General features: G+C 38.0%; 1 protein-coding gene across 1 annotated transcript in view; it reads right to left on the reverse strand.

Moving 5' to 3' along the window:
• Window positions 1–16,295, reverse strand: part of dnm3b (dynamin 3b) — a 42,952-nt gene extending 26,657 nt beyond the window's left edge. Inside the window, exons 1-9 of the mRNA XM_054760897.1 lie at window positions 15,983–16,295; window positions 15,305–15,677; window positions 9,732–9,805; window positions 9,403–9,552; window positions 8,213–8,416; window positions 4,475–4,573; window positions 4,189–4,349; window positions 1,426–1,568; window positions 1,160–1,295 (exon numbers count right to left, since the gene is read on the reverse strand). Coding sequence (XP_054616872.1) covers window positions 1,160–1,295; window positions 1,426–1,568; window positions 4,189–4,349; window positions 4,475–4,573; window positions 8,213–8,416; window positions 9,403–9,552; window positions 9,732–9,805; window positions 15,305–15,465 — 1,128 coding nt within the window. The 5' untranslated portion in view covers window positions 15,466–15,677; window positions 15,983–16,295. The remainder of the gene's footprint in view (window positions 1–1,159; window positions 1,296–1,425; window positions 1,569–4,188; window positions 4,350–4,474; window positions 4,574–8,212; window positions 8,417–9,402; window positions 9,553–9,731; window positions 9,806–15,304; window positions 15,678–15,982) is intronic.
• Window positions 16,296–19,100: the final 2,805 nt, after the last annotated feature.

A 19,100-nucleotide genomic window follows, 5' to 3' on the forward strand; every position in this document is an offset into this window, starting at 1 on the left:
TCTATGCTCTAACTAGGAAAAATATTCCGTTTATTAATATTGAATCCTACTTGGCGGAAATTCGCTTCCCGCGGTCGGGTTTGGAACCAATTAACCGCAATAAATGAGGGATTACTGTAGTCCTGGAGAGGAACCCCCGCAAAAAGCGAGGCTCTACTGTATGCTCAATGTGAGTACACATCCCAGAGCATAACAAGGACACAAATAATGAGGCAAAGTCATTATGTCTCTTATTCAGGCATGTTCAATGGTGTTGTCATTTCCTCTATTCTCATCCTGTCAAGAAATTACGCAAGCAACCTTGTGGGAGTTGTCTTATGCAACTACAAAATGCATCTACAAAAAAGATGAAGGTCTTTTTCTTAGTCAATGATGCTCCAAACCAAGCATATGCAGTTAGAAAGCTCAGGATGAGTAACAAAAACACTGAGCCCTCTTTTATCGCGGTTAATTGGTTCCAGACCCAACTTTGATAAGTGAATTTCCGTGAAGCAGGATGCAGGATTGGAGTTAGAGCCTAGGAAACCTGTTTACGACCGTTTAAATATGTTTTTTAACATTATAAGAGCCCTCTAAATGTGAAATAACACCTCTATAGTCCGTTTTACACTCTTATTACCCTATATAGTAGACATAATGCTTGTGTGTGTTGCTATAAGTTTGTTCCGGATGTGTGGAGGACAGGGAGTGACATCAGGCTTTCAGAGCTAGAAGCCCTTGTTATTGTTATTATTATTATTGTTATTATTATGTTATTACATCATTCAAACCTGCACTAAAAGCCTACTGTTGATGAAGTCTGGTGCTTGTGTGTCTCACCAAAAGGAACACGAGGAACAGGAACATTACTGACACCTAGTGACCAGTGTCGAATACTACATAGCATCCATCATGTCTTTGAATGCATCATCTGTATGTGTTATATTTTCATTTTAGTTAATTTAGTTATTTTTATGCAAAAATACATCAAATTTGATGAAAAATGCTTTTTTTTTTTTACTAATAATAGGCTGTACTCAACCACAAAATAGCATGATTTTTTAATTCATGTAAGGTATTTTTGAAAAAACTGATACCATTATGAGTGAAAGCCACAACATTGGAACTGCGATGCAGTGAGGGACACCTGTGATCTTTTTTATCTTTTTAAGCTAATCACCTTGACCAATTCAAAGGGAAACCGCTCGTGGAAGATGCGGTTTATTTTGGCTCCACCTGACAGCTCCACGGTGTCCACCTGGTCTCCCGAACCTTCAATCCTCTTCTCAAAGTCCACAGAGAACTGCTGCACCATTCTGATGAACATGAATGAGAAGAAATACGTAAACCAATGTAGCATCACTTATTAGCTTCTATAATATAAGGTCTTTGGCATTGATTGTGGAAGTTTTACTTTTACTGGTGAAAATGGGGACTTATACTGACTGCAACAGCTGCTTGGTTTTGCGGGATGGGTCATCTGGTCGGTATCCCCGGTATTCCTCGGCCTCCTTGTCCAGAGCCAACAGCTGGGACTGCAGCTTACTGCGGAAGGCTGGCAGGGTGTCTCGAATGTGGTTGGTCAGTTGCTATGGCAACACAGTTACGACAACATTTCAAAAATGAACACAACCACACCAAAAGCACTTCTTGGTGTGATGCAGTGCAGTTCCACACCAATGCAAACCACAACCACAATTTGTGGGGGCTGTTTCCCATCAAGGGTCGCCACAGAGTGTTTGATTTGGCTTCGTTTTTACACCGGATGCCCTTCCTGATACAACCCTCCCATTTATCCAGACCGGCAATGGACACCTGCAATGGTTGGGTGTTTGGGACCCTGGCCGGTAATCCAACCTACCATTTACCATTACACCACTAATGCCAATCCACAATGTTAGTAATAAACAATTAAAACTGCGAGGAACATCGTCCTCCCCAAGCAACTCAGTCGGTGGGCACATAGGGCGCAAGACTCGACACGAGTACCATGTGTTGGAAGGACATCGAAGACCATCCGACCATGTGGAACGTAGTTATGACAGTTGTAAAATTGCCCCAGTAGGGGGGTGACACTGGAGTCCATGCGATCAGGTACTGAGTGGTGACCTGAGCCAACATATCAAATTTGGAGAGGATCGCATCATCCGCAAGATAGTTATGACATTATAATTTTCCACCAGGAGAGGGCGACACTGGTGTCAAGGGGGCCGTGCAGTCATGGACCATGAAGAACAGGGGTGTACAACTTTTTCCAGCAAGGGCCACATAGTGAAAAATGAAAAGATGCAAGGGCCACTTTGATATTTTGTAAAGCAATACACGTAGATATGATAAGAAGTTCGATTTATTTAAAAAAATATCTTTGCTCTTTATTTCCCATTTTTTCTGTTGTATTTGTTTTGTTTTGTTTTCCAAATATTTCAACTGTCTTTTTAAACAATTTTTGTACATTTTCTTCTCGTAATATTACGATTTCATTACCACAATATAACCTTTTCCTAATCAAATTTTCCAAAAATTACAACTTTATTCTATTTTGTTTATTTCTCATACTATTATTACTTTTAAAAAATATATTTTTTCTTTAATATTTCAACTTTATGCTACTAAAATGACATTACTTTCCTAATAATATTACAGATTGCGACTTTTTTGTCTTTATTCTGTCTTTGTATTTACTATCTTTATTCTCGTAAAATTAGAGGTGTTTTATTTCATTTCTGATGTATTTTTTTTTATTTTCCAAATATTTCAAATGTCTTTTTAAATAATCTTTACAAATGTTCTTCTCATAATATTATGACTTTATTCCCATATTATAACTTTTTCCTCAACCTAATTTTCCAAAAATGTCCACTTTATTTTGTTTTGTTTGTTTCTCATAATATTAAAACTTTTCTCATAATATTAAAAACAGTTACCATTTAAACTCTATGATACTAAAATGACATTATTTTTTTCTCATAATGTTATCAGTTTATTCTCATTGGAATATGATTTTTTTCCATAATATTTGAACTTTATTCTCGTAAAATTACAACTGATTTATTTCATTTCTGATGGTTTTTTTTCCAACTAGTTTAACTTTCTTTTTAAATAATCTTCATGAATTTTCCTGTAATATTATGACTTTATCCCCATATTATAACTTTTTCCTCTACCTAATTTTCCAAAACTTACGATTTTATTTTTTTAGTTTTTCATAATATTATGACTTTAAAAAACAACGCATTTTTTCTTCTTTTTTTTTAGCTCAGCTCTATGCTACTAAAATGACATTATTTTTCCTCATAATATTTATTTATTCCCGTAAAACTTGAAAATATTTCAGCTTTTTGTTATAAATTTTCTTCTCGTAATTATGATTTTATTCCCATAACATTCTGACTTTATTTTCGTAACATTATAGCTTTTCCGCAAAGTAATTTTGCCAAAACTTTATTTGTTGTTGTTTTTTTCATGATATTACGACTTTAAAAAAAAATAACGTCTGTTTAATATTTCAACTTTATGCTGCTAAAATGATGTTATTTTTCCTCATAATAGTACAAAAATTACGACTTTTCCTCGTTAGATTACAGCTTTTTTCTCTTAATATTTGGACTTTCTTCTTGTAAAATTACTGCTGATTTTTCTATTTTTGCTGTCGTCGTTTTTTTTTTTGTTTTTTTTTCGTTTTGTTGTTAGAATGCGCCGCGGGCCAGTAAATAAAACGTAAATGATCCCTGGGCCGCACTTTGGACACACCTGATGCACAGTAGATAGTAGTTACAACAGTTGTAAATTTACACCAGTAGGGGCCGCCACTGGAGTCGATATCAACATGCAGTCATGATCAGATCCCGACTTTTAACCTTAAAACTTCAATAATAAACTAATATTGTTAAATCGTTACATCTTTGATAGTGTTAACCAAAATGCAGTGGCCACAGCTCTTGTGTCGGATATCGTTTAATTATGTAATGAAGTGTCCCGAAGCATTCGTGTGTGTTTTATCACACAAATACGTTTTCACATGTTGTTGGTGTTTTATATAATTCACAGTAAAAAACGTAAGGCGTCAGATAAGATGAGGATAAAAGACGAAGAAAAACAGTCTTGACCGCCCACAGTGATGTGTCACAGTGTGTAATGGAAGTGAAAAAGAAATCTAGGCCACCCTCTTATTAATTATGCAAAGTGCACAGAGAGTAAATCTACGATCACCTGGTTGAGCACTTTCTGCAAGCGTGGGGTGCCCATTTTGTCGGCCATGTGCCTGTATGATGGGTGAGAGAAAAAGAACTTCCTCTCTGCCTCCAGAGCTGCCTTGATGTCTTTCTTTCCATCAATGTCCTTCTGACTGCGGTTCACCACTCCAATGTAGCCTGCAAAACAAAGACGTGAGAGCGCAAATTGAGACAAATAATCACTGATCTTGGGGGCCTGAGAGGGAAAAAAAAAAAGAATCGAGAAGAGGCTTGCGTTGTGAAGGACTTTGCTAACAACACACCTCTTCTCAGTGGCAGCAGTTTGTTCTCCAGCACGTCGCGGGCATCGGTGCCCTCGTCCATCAAATCCAGCTTTGTGATCACGCCAATAGTCCTCAGACCTACAGCATAGAGGTAATCACGCAATTACATAAAGCCTCATGTGGAAAAAATCCACATTTGCATCAGACCATCAGCTATCTTTATCGTAAAAGTCACCACACTCTTTGTCACTTTGAAAGTGCAACATTAAAAAGGGAACAGACAAGCATTCGCAACGACAACTGCAGTCTCTTTGTTGTGTTTATGTTCTGTTCTGTCAGCACGTTGCGATATGGTGGAGTTTATGTCTGTTAGCTTTGGGCCATAAGCCACAAAGGTACGTCAGTGACGTCACGCAGCTCCTACCATGGTGTGCTTACAGTAATGTTGGGACACACACGCAAAACAAACTCAACAGTGCAGATACATCACAATTTTGGCCAAACCATCTCAGTCTGCCCTCTCTGACTTTATCTCCAAAACCTCTAACGTGTGCTGTCCCTCTGATGCACTCCTTCCTGATTCTATCCTTCCTGGTCACTCCCAGAGAGAACCTCAGCATCTTCATCTCTGCTACCTCCAGCTCTTTCTCCTGTCTTTTCCTCATTGACACTGTCTCTAGACCAAACAACATCGCTGGTCTCACCACAGTTTTGTACACCTTTCCTTTCATTTTAGCTGAAACTCTTCTATCACACATCACACCTGACACTTTTCTCCTCCCGTACCATCCCGCCTGTACACGCTTCTTCACCTCTTTTCCACACTCTCCATTGCTCTGGACTGTTGACCCTATGTACTTAAAATCCTCCACCTTCTTGATCTCTTCTCCCTGTAAGCTCACTCTTCCACTTGGGTCCCTCTCATTCACACACATGTACTCTGTCTTACTGCGGCTAACCTTCATTCCTCTCCTTTCCAGGGCAAACCTCCACCTCTCTATCTTCTCCTCCACCTGTTCCCTGCTCTCACTGCAGATCACAATGTCATCTGCAAACATCATAGTCCATGGAGATTCCAGTCTAACCTCGTCTGTCAGTCTGTCCAACACCATAGCGAACAAGAAGGAGCTCAGAGCTGATCCCTGATGCAGTCCCACCTCCACCTTGAACTCCTCACCACTGTCTTACAGTCCTCATACATGTCCTGCACCGCTCTAACATACTTCTCTACCACTCCAGACTTCCTCATAAAATACCAGAGTTCCTCTCTGAGCACCCTGTCATGAGCTTTCTCCAGATCTACAAAAACACAATGCAGCTCCGTCTGGCCTTCTCTGTACTTCTCTATCAACATCCTCAAAGCAAATACTGCCTCTGTAGTACTCTTTTTTGGCATGAAACCATACTGCTGCTCACAAATGCTCACTTCTGCCCTTAGTCTAGCTTCAACTACTCTTTCCCATAACTTCATTGAATGGCTCATCAGCTTTATTCCTCTGTAGTTGCCACAGCTCTGCACATCTCCCTTGTCTTAAAAATGGGCACCAGTACACTTCTCCTCCATTCCTCAGGCATCTTTTTATGATCTAAGAACCTGTTGAACAACCCAGTCAGAAACTCTACTGCCACCTCTCCTAGACACTTCCAAACCTCTACAGGTATATCATCAGGACCGAGTGCCTTTCCACTCTTCATCCTCTTCAATGCCCTCCTCACTTCATCCTGACTAATCTTTGCTACTTCCTGGTCCACAAAAGTCACCTCTTCTAGTCTTTGTTCTCTCTCATTTTCCACGTTCATCAGCTCTTCAAAGTATTCTTTCCATCTTCCCATCACACTACTGGAACTTGTCAATAGACTTACATCCCTATCCTTATATATATACTGTATATATATATATACAGTATATATGATCTGAATGATCTGACACATTTGTAGGTTAAATAAAAGGCAAATAAAGTAAAAAAAAAAGTACATATAATACCATTTTGCTTTGTTTCTTTATAATGCCATTGTTTTTCGTTTCTTTTTCAGTTGCTGCCATGAATTGGACTGGTGAGCATCGCGCTTTCATTGTGGAAACGTTTATCAAAACAAATGAATCTGTAACTGCAACACAACGAGCGTTCCGTTTGCACTTCAATCTTGGCAGACATGATCCCGTACCAGCTCCAAACACCATCTTGTTATGGGTTACCAACTTCACAGCTACTGGATCTGCATTGAGTGTTTGGACAATAATGCATCCCATTTGGCTGATTTAATTTTTAAAACATAATGAAACAGAATGGCATTATATGTACTTTTTAAAAATAAAAAACTTTCTTGTTTCTTTACTTTATTTGCCTTTTATTTAACCTACAAATGTGTCAGATCATTTTCCCTGACCCTGTATATATAATATACACACACACGTGTGTATATTATGTTTTTTAATATATGCTATGCCTACACTACTTCTTAGTGTATTTCCATAATCTCAGCTCCCAAATATTATTTCTCCTCTCTGGCCCATTTACTGTCACTTATTGTTTTGTTCATTTATGCATTTGCTTTGGTTGTTTTACATTTAATTGTCGTATCCTCCCAGACTTGGACCTCTGTCTCTTTGGGCTGTGTGTGGCTTCCCTTGTGTGTGGCTTTTTTTTTTTTTTTTTGTTATATTTTTATTTTCCTTCCAAACTTCCAGCAAAACATTGTGTACACTTGTTTTTTACTTTGTTAAAATTTGGGGAAAAAGTTTGGACACCACAGGTCTATTTATATCAGAGATGTGTTGTCCTTTTTTTGACAGCAGCGGCACCAACTGGAGAGCAGCAGGTCAAATGAACTAAATACTGTATGTTGTTATGCTCTGCTGAACGAATGAATGACTTTGACTGTCAAGATGGAGGATTACATATCCAAACTCACCAGAAGGTGACTAGACTTTTACAACAAAACGTGAGAACGTTTCCTGGAGAAGGACAGGGCGCATGCACTTCATGTACAAATGAAAGGTAAGACCAAAAGCACAAATGCTTTTCAGCTGATAAAAAAATAAATACATTAAACAACTTTTTTTTCTCTTATTTTTCTTTTTATCCTCTTAAGGAACAACCTGTATTAACATTTTAGTCTACACTCTCACCCTCTTTTTTCTTAATCCCATTCCGTGGCCAAATGAAATACTATTGGGGCTAATTGGAAACAAAATCATCTCCATTTTTTCAGTCACCCATGCTCTGCCTAACATCATCAGAGACGGCAGCACATTATATTATATATTAGTCTCATAAACCAGCATCTCCCATAAGCAGCAATTGTTTTCGGACGTTGAGTCCACAGAACCAAAGCAAAATGCTCCTGCATCTTCCCAGGCGACTAGTTCCTATTTCTTCCATTCCTCTTGGCTAAGTGGCCCCGTGTTGGCAGTTAGCATCTCTCCCCTCTCCTTCCTGCCCTCCTTCACCACAATGATTCATTCCCTGCTTAGCATTACTTCATCCGTCCTCTCCTGCGTCCCCCTCTGCTGTCTGAAGGTCAAACTATCCTCGTCATCCCATCTCCAGCACTGAATAACATCTGTCCTTGTGCCACCTGTTTCACTTCCCTGCTCCTTTGCCTCCTCACGGCTAATGATGAAGTCAAACTTGATCAATCAATGCAGAGAAATGCTGTCCCTGGATTTATCAGAGGTCAAAACACAAGGTCAGGCACCGATTACTACTCTGACAGCAGGACGAGATTCATCATCTTGTTAAGGATTATTTTTTTAAACGTCTGCCCTTGTCTTACCTTGGGGATCAACATCCTTTGCCAGTTTAAGGGCGTCAGAGTTGGCAAGGTCAGTATTGGCTGGAGTGACGGCCAGGATGAGGCAGCTCTCTCTGGTGATGAACTGCATGATCATGTCTCGGATTTGCTGCTCAATGTCAGCAGGCTGGTCTCCGACCGGCACCTTGGTGATCCCCGGCAAGTCGATGAGAGTCAAGTTCAGCACTGTGCCGGCAGAAGAACACAATATGAGAATAACATGAACCCATTTGAAATAAAGATGGCAAACACATGAGCTGGATCTCGTTAAAATCAGCCTTTTTTCTCTCTTAATATTTCTCTGAATATTTTTCTCTTTACTCACATAACATTACAGATGTTTTTTCCATTTATGCTGTTGTTTTGTTTTTCCCCCAACCATTTCAACTTTCTTCTTGTCAATTTTTTTTCTCGTAAATATTTGGACGTTGTTCTTGTAACATTATAATTTTTTCCGCAACCTAATTCTCATCATAATTATTAATAATAATTTCTCATAATATTATGGCTTTTTAAAAAATAACCTCTTTTTCCTTACTTACTTACTATTGCAGCTTTATGTTACTAAAATGACATTATTCTTTCTCATAATATTACGATGTTATGCTTGTGAAATTACGACTTTTTCAACTTTTTCTCTTAATATTTACTTTATTCTTGTAAAATTACTGCTGATTTTTCCTTTTAGTTTTCTTGTTAAATTATATTATTATACAATATTATTCAATTATATTATTAAAGTATTATATATATTATATTATTATTATTGTGGAATGTGTGGAGTGATGCGACGCAAGGGCTCTTATGTTCGAATCGAATGAGAATAACGAATCAAATGCCCCGTTATAGCAAATATTGTAGCAGTGTAAAGCCTAAAGCAAGAAATATATTTAGAAACGATGCGCAAGAAGAGGCAATTACTAACAATTAGTGTCTTATTCATGCTGTGCTGTATGAATGAGCTGTAAATGCTGCACCAATTACAACATCTCCTTAAGTGCACTTCGTTTTAAGGCCGTTGAACCTTTCAAGCATTCTGTCCTCTGTCACCATCTTTGCATTCATTGACTGCGAAAGACTATCTTTAAAAAGTGCGAAAAGAGGAGGATGACTCACAAGCTCCAGTGTTATTTACTGCTAGCAGGAAAAAGGAAAGAAGTCTGGTTTCGCACCGTTTGGGGAATAAACACGTAGGTTGATGGGGACAGGAGATATGCCTTTGTTGGCACCAGTCACACGGTCCGTCTCGCCTTCAATCTCCTGGCGAACCTCATCGAAATCTGTGAACTTCTTCCCTTTGCAGTGGAGGAATTCAGCCCATTCTGCGAAGATGCAAAAATGGAGAGCATGCAGCAGAGATTAGTCGTGATGGAAAAAAAAAAAAGAAGAATGCCCGAGTGGGTGCAGGAAATACAAACAGCATCATTTGGGGGCTGCATTTGTGTTTTTTGTGAGTGCGCCAGCAGCGTGTGTGGGTGGGTAAATGTGCGTGGGCACCCACCTGCACTGGCGCTGATAAGCTGCAGAACCAGGGGCCTGCGGGTGACAATACCAGATCCACGGGGCAGAAAGTCCCTGAGGGAAAACAATAAGAATTCATCGCATCAAAACAATGGTAATCCTTCAGTATACTGGAAAAAAACCACAGTCTCTCAAAAATACTGAGTAGAATGGCGACCATTTATAGTCCGTCATCTCTCTTGGTGACCTGACCTGATGAACACGAGGGTGCTATTTTAAAAATGATGGCTTAAGCCAGGGGTGTCCAAACCTTTTCAACTGGGTTCTACATACTGAAAAATGGAAGGATTCAAGGGCCACATTGATATTTGTAGACATTTTTAGACATTCTAACAAGTTATACATATTTCAAGAAAAAAATGCATCTCGGCTTTGTGTATGTGAAACAGCGTATATCTTAACTTCACTCTTTGCTCTTTTTTCCCCCCTTTTTGCCATTATTTTTGTTTTTTTCCACCTTTCTTCGAAAATAATTTTCCTAATTTTCATTTTGTAATATTTTTGTAATATCATAACTTTTCCCCCAACCTAATTTTCCAATAATTTCAACTTTAATTTGTTTTGTTTTTTTCAGAATATTAAGACTTTAAAATAATTAACATATATTTTCTTTAACATTTCAAGTCTATGCTACAAAAATGCCATTATTTTTCCTCATAATATTATGACTTTTTCTGATAAAATTGTGACTATTTTCATCATTAGCATATGCCTTTTTCATTTTAATATTTTGACTTTATTCTCGTAAAATTACAGCTGTTTTCTTACATTTATGCTGTTTTGTTTTTTTCTTCCAACCTTTTCAACTTTTTCCTTGAAACATTTTCTTCTCATAATTATAACTTTATACTCAGAATATTTTGACTTCATTCTCATGGTATTATAACTTTTTCCACAAGCTAATTTTCCAAAAATTACAACTTTGTTTTGTTTGCTCCTCATAATATTAAGACTATGAAAAAAATAAAATGCTTTCTTTAATATTTCACGTCTATGCTACAAAAATGACATTATTTTTCCTCGTAATATTGTGAGTTTAATTCCGTAAAATTGTGACTTTTTTCTCGTTAGCATATTCCTTTTTTGTCTTAATATTTTGACTTTATTCTCGTAAAATGACAGCTGTTTATTTCCATTTATGCAGTTCTTTTGTTTTTTCTCTAAGCTTTCGGCTTGTAAAATTTCTTTTCATAATTACAACTTTACACTCAGAATATTTTTGACTTTATTCTCGTAACATTATAACTTTTTCCGCAACCTAATTTTCCAAAAATTCCAACTTTGTTTTGTTTGTTTCTCATATTAAGACTATGAAAAAAATAACATATGTTTTCTTTAATATTTCAAATCGATGCTACAAAAATGACATTTTTTTCCTCATAATATTATGGGTTTATTCTCGTAAAATTGTGACTTTTTTTCTCGTGAGCACATGCTGTTTGTCTTAATATTTTGACTTTATTCTCAGAATATTTTGACTTTAATGTTTTAACATTATAACTTTTTTCGCAACCTAATTTTCCAAAACTTAAAAAAAAAATTCTTACGACTTTTAAAAATAACCTCTTTTCGTTTCATATTTCAAGTTAATGCTACTAAAATTTTTCCTCATAATATTACGATTTCATTCTTGTAAAATGATGACTTTTCTTGTTACATTGCAACTTTTTTCTCGTAATATTTCGACTTCATTCCTGTAAAATGACTGCTGATTTTTGCATTTTTACTGTTGTTGTTTTGATTCTGTTAGCTTTCTTGTTAAGATGTATCTTCAGGCAAGTAAAAAAAAAACACAAATCGCCCCACGGCCGCCCCCCTTTGGACACCCTTGGCTTAAGCAATTAGACACCTTCTGCTTGAGGGTGCTCCACAGGTGCTCCTTTGGGTTCAGTTACGGAGGAGACATACTTCACCGCTACAGCACCTTCAGCTTCCTCAGCAAGACACTTGACGTCTTGGACACGTGTTTGGGCTCTTGATTATGTTGGAAAACTGGCATGTGGCCCAGTTTCCCTGGGCGACAAGGACTTCTAGGTCTTTTTGCACATAAGAGCAGAACTGGGCAGTGTCGCAAGTGGGAGGAGTTAGAAAAAAAGAAAAAAAAAACAACACTTCCAGTCCATTCAGTGTCTTCGGTGTCAAGTCTGCACAGATGGACTGTTACTCAGCTTCGTGACAATTCAACAAGAACAAGACCAAAATCCATCCATCTGGAACTGCACACGTTCACGTCATATCAGCGCTCTTTGGACGATCACACACACCTGACACACAAACCTGTACCTAATGAAATACAGCAGCTGCAACAATTCATTGATGGATCAATGATTAATCAATGATCCAATTATTGGTATTCGGGGAATAGTTTTTTCATTTAAAAACGTAAATATCCTCTGATTTCAGCCTCTCAAATGTGAATATTTTTCAAAATTTCCTTAGTCATCCATGAAAGCAGACCTATTATCTTTGTGTTTTAAGCAAAACAAGACATTCACACACACCAGCTTTAACTGTGGAAAACAGTGACCGACACTTTTGCCTTTTTTCTGATACGTTGTGTACCAAATCACTCAGTGTTTGTGTTTGGTTCATATTGATTTGGTCTGTCTAGGGCAGGGGTGTCCAAAGTGCAGCTCGTGGCACATTCTAAATAATAATTTTAAAAGAAAAAAAAAAAAAACAACAGCAAAAATGGAATAAATCAGCAGTAATTTTACAAGAGTAAAGTAAAAATATTAAGAAAAAAAAATTGTAATCTAAGAAGAAAGAGTAATAATTTTACGAAAAAATCACTTGATTTTAGTAGCTTAAATTGGTATATTAAACAAAAAAATGTTTTTTATTATAATATTATGAGAAACAAACAGAAAAAAATACCAGGGATGTCTGATGTTGGCTTTTTTGCCGATCACCGATATGCCGATATTGTCCAACTCTCAATTTCCGATTTTCGATATCAACTGATAACGAGTTAGCTAATGTTGGTGCTATCTGCAGCACACCCACGCCGGCGGTAATCGGTAATCGGTGGGCCGATATTATCGGACATCTCTACAAAACACAGTTGTCACTTTTGGAAATTTAGGTCATGAAAAAAGTTATAATATTACAAGAATAAACTGTAAATATTATATGAATAAAGTCATAATATTACCAGAAGAAAAATTATTAAAAGCAAGTTGAAATAGCAGACAAAAATTAAAATAATACAGCAGAAATAGCAAAAAACATCTGTAATTTTATGAAAATAAAGTCAAAATATTGAGAGAAAAAGTAATGTTATTTTAGTAGCAAGTAGCAAGTTGAAATATTAAAGACTTATTTATTTTTTTGTTTTACAATTTTTGGAAAATTACTTTTGAGATCAAGTTATAACATTATGGGCATAAAGCAAAAAATATTATGAAAATAAAATCATAAAACTAGAAGAAAATTGAGTAAGATTATGTACATTAAAAAGTTTAAATAATTGTAAAATTAAATAAAACAACTGAAAAATGGGGAAAAAAGACCAAAGAGTAACGTTCATACTAACAATAGGCTTTTTCACCTATATCACAATGCTGACATGCAGTTTTTTCTTCAAATATTTATAACTTCTTAGCATATCTACATGTGTTGCTTTACAAAATATCAACGTGGCACTTGCATTACAATAAAACAAGAAAACTAACAAATAAAAAAGAAGAAAAAGGAACTAATTTTACGAGACTAAAGTCTAAATATTAGAATAAAGTAATAATGTTAATATACAAATTGTAACATTATGAGAAAAAAATTACATGCATAACATCATAATGCTATGAATTTTTATTTATTTTTTTAACAATAATTTCCGCAATAATTTTCTAATATTATTAGCAAAACAAAGGGTCCAACGGAAAATTTTGGAAAATTAGGTTAGATTTTACGAGAATATCAAAGTACATCAAAGTACAAGAAGAGTCCGCAAATTGTCAAAGTAAGAGTGGAAGTATTGGGGATTAAGAGAAGTGCATTTGATAAGAGCTCAGCGTGTGACTTTGAACGGAAAAAACACACGCGACAGCAAGGAGGAAGCGGAAGACCATGGATGAGTGTCGCGTGCAGAAGGTTGCGCATTGTAGGGAAATTTTAACACATGCACACGCACACACATGCGCGTTTGAGCTGACACAAAAGCAAAACAATTTGTGTCCAAGTGAAAGTTATGCTTGAAATGTATCTTTTCACAAAAAGCTGGTTTTCTCCCTTTTCATGTTGGGAGATGAAATTTTCCTGAAACTTACCAACGTTATACTGCTGATTACTAAAGAACCAAAATGGGTCTTTTTGTTCCCTGATGAACGACGTGTGCCTTGAAAAATCAGTAAAAATCATCTAAAATGACAAAGGGCTACTGAAGGGGTTGTCTTTTGAAAAATGGCTGGGATTGAACTAATACTTTTAATCCTCTTCGTCTCATATGTTTCGTTCATGCTGCATTCATGCGTGGCGTGCTTAATGAGCCAAGTTTACTTCACATCATTTCATACTTTGCACTATACTTGTTCTTATACGGCTTGAAGTGTGCAGCTTGTATCATTGCCAGCATTATATAATTGGATTCTTATTTCATTCAACTTTAGCACTTGGGCACTTTAGCACTCAGGTACTTTAACACGTTAGCACTCAAGCACTTCACGGTTCTGTCAAGTGCACATGGTTTTATGCGTATTGTTTTACTCTTTTTATTTATTCAGTTGTCTCTTCTTTTCTGTAATATGTTATTGTTATGGTTGCTCAACCTGCCCTCCGAGTCTAAAGGTGGAAATTAGCCACCGGCTATAATTTGCATGCTTACATGAAATTGTTGATTAATATGTACCGTCCCCGTATTTATTTATTAAGGCTAACCTGTCTTACTTGTTGATCGTGGGAGAACATGTTATTTAGTTGACTACTGGTCATGATTTTGTAACGACTTTTGTTGAAAAATAAATACGGCGCTTTTTCTATTACATTGCATTATTTTGCACATTATTTTTGAGTGTTTATTTGTGAAATGCATCCATTGGCCTCACAGTCAAAGAAGACTAATGTGTTCATTTGTTACACAGGATGTGGCATGATAGCAGTTTTAGGGAAGAACAGCTGCTCACATCGGTATCAGTATGAAAGCCAATATCGAGCATCTCTAGTAAAAAGATATATTTACATATTACACTAATAACCATTTGCTCGGTCGCCTATAAAACAAACGCGGGCTGGGTTGGTTTTAGCATCGTTAAAGGAAAACTGCACTTTTTGGGAATTTTAAAGGATGTTCTCCTGCAATGATGACTGAAAAGAGTCTGGCTGTATCGATGCAGATTGGGGTTACATCCCCAAGGTGCTGCTGTAACCTAAATACACTAGCCATGCACAGGATTGGGCTGAGTGTATGTGCACACTACACAAGTTAAAGATGGAGGTCTCTGCTCATATAAGGTGACAAGAAATGCTTTGAACCCTGCACTAAGACATTGGCCCCATAGGCTTCTTATGGCGTGCTCATGGTTAAGGGATTATCCTATTTGCGGTGGTCAATATTACCTGCCCACAAAGTTCTCCAGCACGGAGCTTTTTCCTGCACTCTGGCCACCGACCACTGCGATCTGCGGCAGGTCCAGGTTGCACGCCTGGCCTATGGAACTGAATGCATCCTGCAGCTTGTTGACCAGTGGGATCAGCTCCTCCATGCCACGGTTTCCCATGGTGCCTTTGGAAGGAGGGATCAGGGATTGGAGAGAGAAAGAGAGCGAAAGAGGCAGGCAGAGGGAGAATGAAAGAGAGAGAGAGAGAGAAGAGGAGGGGATGTGGTGCTGCTATATTAGTCCAGGATACCGCGGTGCTTGTTGATGTAGTGAAGTCATCTAGACGCGCATTGCCCCAAGCCAAGAGAGGGCCGGACTGGCAGTGGAAGGGACTGCAAGAGAGAGAGAGGTGTAGGAAAGAGAGATATGAACAGACAGGGACAGACAATTGCGCAGTTGCTTACCACAACCATCACCTCCCCCCTCTCTCCTATATACACACACACACACACACACACACAAACGAAACCAGAGGCCTGTCGATTCAAGGGCATTTGGTGGATGCAGCTCACCATCTTCACACCAATCATATCTATATATTCCGCAAAGAAAATAACAAATGCACCACAACAATGCATGCAAACAGGACATAGCGTCTTTAATGCAATCAATGGGTGATTGCAATGTGTCCTCCTACCCCGCCTCAGGACCTCCTCGGTGCTGCGCGGTGGTCCTGGTCGCTGTCCAGTGCTGAAAGGACGCTCGGATCAGGCAGCAAAGACACGATTACACAAGCAGCGCCACCTGCTACGACGGCACAACGACGCGTAGATGTGCACCCCCTGCGCATTAATGCTGCTCCAGAGTGTGCGTCGTCACGCTCGGGCCGGATGTCAGTCAGCGGGCTCTCATTCCGAGCACAAATTCACCGTTGACAGATGAATCATTTTACCCTTCTCTCTCTCTTTCTCTCGTTGCTTGACTCGCACACAGTCGCCTCTCTGCAGCATATCGACGCCGCGCTCAGCCAATCAGAAACGTGGCAACGGGAGCGGAGGCGCGGGAAGGCGGCTGATGATTGGCTGCGGAAGTGCAGGTTAGGCTTACCTGAGCCCGCCCCCTGTTTACATCCGTGCTACGGGCTTGTGAGTCATGCGGCACGGCTGCGCATCGCCGCGACACTGTCATACTGGAGGTACGGACGTCTCCTTGGATCAACCTTCCTTGGTTTGGTCCTCTATGACGACATTATTTGAGAGTTGGTTCCGCTGAACAAGTCAAAAGGTTCTAAAACCTACCGATTTGAACTGGCATTTTCACTCCTGTCATGAAAAAGCAGGGACATGTAGTGAGTTGGCATAACACTAGGGGGCAGTGGAGACTTGCTCAGTTTGGGGGTTAATTCCATAACACACTTATGCTGCATGCATCTTATCAACAACGGAAAATAAAAATAGTAAGTCGATTTTATTTATAGAAAATACTAGACACCCGGACTTTTTTCCAGTGAGGGCCACATAGTGAAAAATAACAGGATGCAAGGGCCACTTTGATATTTTGTAAAGCAAAACATGTAGATATGCTGAGAAGTTAAGTATATATATTTCAAGAAAATACCTCATCTCAGCTTGTCATATTATGGAGGATTGAAAGTGCCAAAATTAAATAAATAAATACATCATTAGATAATTAATGAAATATGTCATTAATTAATGAAATATGTCATTAATTAATTAAAATTGGAATTAAATACATTTTAATTAATTAATGACTTATTTAATTAATTTTTTAATGATGTATTTATTTATTTAATTTTGGCACTTTCAATCCTCCATATCATATAGGTGGAAAAGTATATTACTAATATGACCTTCGGTCTTTGCTTTTTTCCCCCATTTTTGTCGTTTTTGTTATAATTTTCCAAATATTTCAAATTTCTTCTTAAATAATCTTCTTAAATTTTCTTTTCGTAAGGTGCAATATGCAATTTGGAGTTATATCTCAGTGACCAAAGTGGTGAAAATAAGCGCAGTATATAGAAGTAGCAACCAAACTTTTACTTACCGAAAAAGGTCTAACACACTCATGATCAAAATTTTACGGCCAGTTGAAAAAAGGCAAGAATTTACATTTTGCACTGTCGGATCTTAAGTAGGTTCTAAGAAGAGCGCCAAAATGCAAAATGAAGAAATGGGAGTGAGACAAAAACATTTTTGAGTAAACAATTTATTGCAAGCAAGCATTAAAGTGAAATAGGCTGTTCATCAGCTGGATTAAAAGTTTAAGACCACAGCCTTTAAAATCCAATATCTTGGCAAAAATGTGGATTCAATGTCATTTTCTGTCAGGTATTCACACTGTCATGATGTCTTGATGACAAAGGCAAAAAAGCTTTCTCTCTTTGAACACAGTGGGGTTGTAGAGCTGCATAAGCAAGGCCTCACCCAGCAAGACAGTCATGAAATTTCTTCAAAGAAACTGAGGGTTGTGGAACAAAAACTCAAATGTTAGACCCCAAAAAATTTCACCGGTTCAGGTTGTGCAGGGGCGTCAAAGGGCGGTTGGCTATGTGGACATCTTGCAGCGGGCATCCCTCATGACTGAAGGCCCTCGTCTGAGTGGTACTTTTTCACCAAGACAACTCTGCAGTTCACAATACCCGCCTGACAAAGGAATTCTCCCAGAGGAATAAGCTCACTCTTTTGGGCGATCCTGCGTGTTCCCCTAATCTAAATCCAATTGAGAACATTTGTACACGGATGGCAAGTTTACAAAAATGGACATCATTCGATGCCCTCAGTAAAGCCATCTTCTCCACCTGAGCAACATTCCCACTAGCCTCCTGGAACTACTGGCATCAAGCATGCACAAAACCAATTTTTGAGCTGATTAATAAGAATGGTTTAGCTACTCATTACTGACGCCATTTTTAACATTTGATTTCTATTTTAGCCGGGCTCCGGGTTTTTTTGAGCTATGATCTTCAACTTGTGATCAGCTGATGAACAGCCTATTTCACTTTAATGCTTGTTTGCAATAAATTGCTTACTCAGAAACTTTTTTGTCTCACTCGCATTTCTTCTTTTTGCATTTTGAAGCTCTCGGTAGAACCTCCTTAAGAGCCAACAGTGCAAAATGGAAATTCTTGCTATTTTTCAACCGGTCTTAAAATTTGGATCAGGAGTGTATATGAGACGTTTGAAGGATTTTGAACTTATGTAAAACACATGTCACATAGTGAGAAAAGGGGGGCCTAAGGCAGAGCCCTGGGGCATACCAGCAGAACAGGTTTGCGTTAAATGAACACATACAGGCAAAGAAGAGATTTACCCCTCAATGATTGGGAGTTCAAGGGCACCCTGAGTCCGGAAGAAGCATCTCAGCCATCTAAGATCTAAGGTCTTGAACCGCTAGCCTTAAAGCACATGCCATAAAAATTTATGAAATTTTACTACAATTTTCATCACTACTGGAAAATTACATTGTCTGTATTAATTCATGATCCAACTGTGTTACTCTCACTTGATTGTTATTTATTTATTTATGGTGATTGCTTTATGAATCATTTATGGTGAAACAACCTGGAGATTTATGTTTTATTATTGTTACATTACCTCATCATTTGCCTATGTATTAACTTGGTAAAGACTACATTTGGAATACAGGAAGCAAATAAATGTATTGCAATTGATGTGAAACGGGGGCAGGATTAAATAAGCTTTGCTTCTTCCTACTCTTTTTAGACATGTAGAACTGTGAACCGTACTTTGTGGTGGATTACATTGTAACTTGTACTGTATGCATGTTCAAATAAA

The sequence above is a fragment of the Dunckerocampus dactyliophorus genome, chromosome 2, assembly GCF_027744805.1.
Source record: "Dunckerocampus dactyliophorus isolate RoL2022-P2 chromosome 2, RoL_Ddac_1.1, whole genome shotgun sequence".
Taxonomy (NCBI): domain Eukaryota; kingdom Metazoa; phylum Chordata; class Actinopteri; order Syngnathiformes; family Syngnathidae; genus Dunckerocampus; species Dunckerocampus dactyliophorus.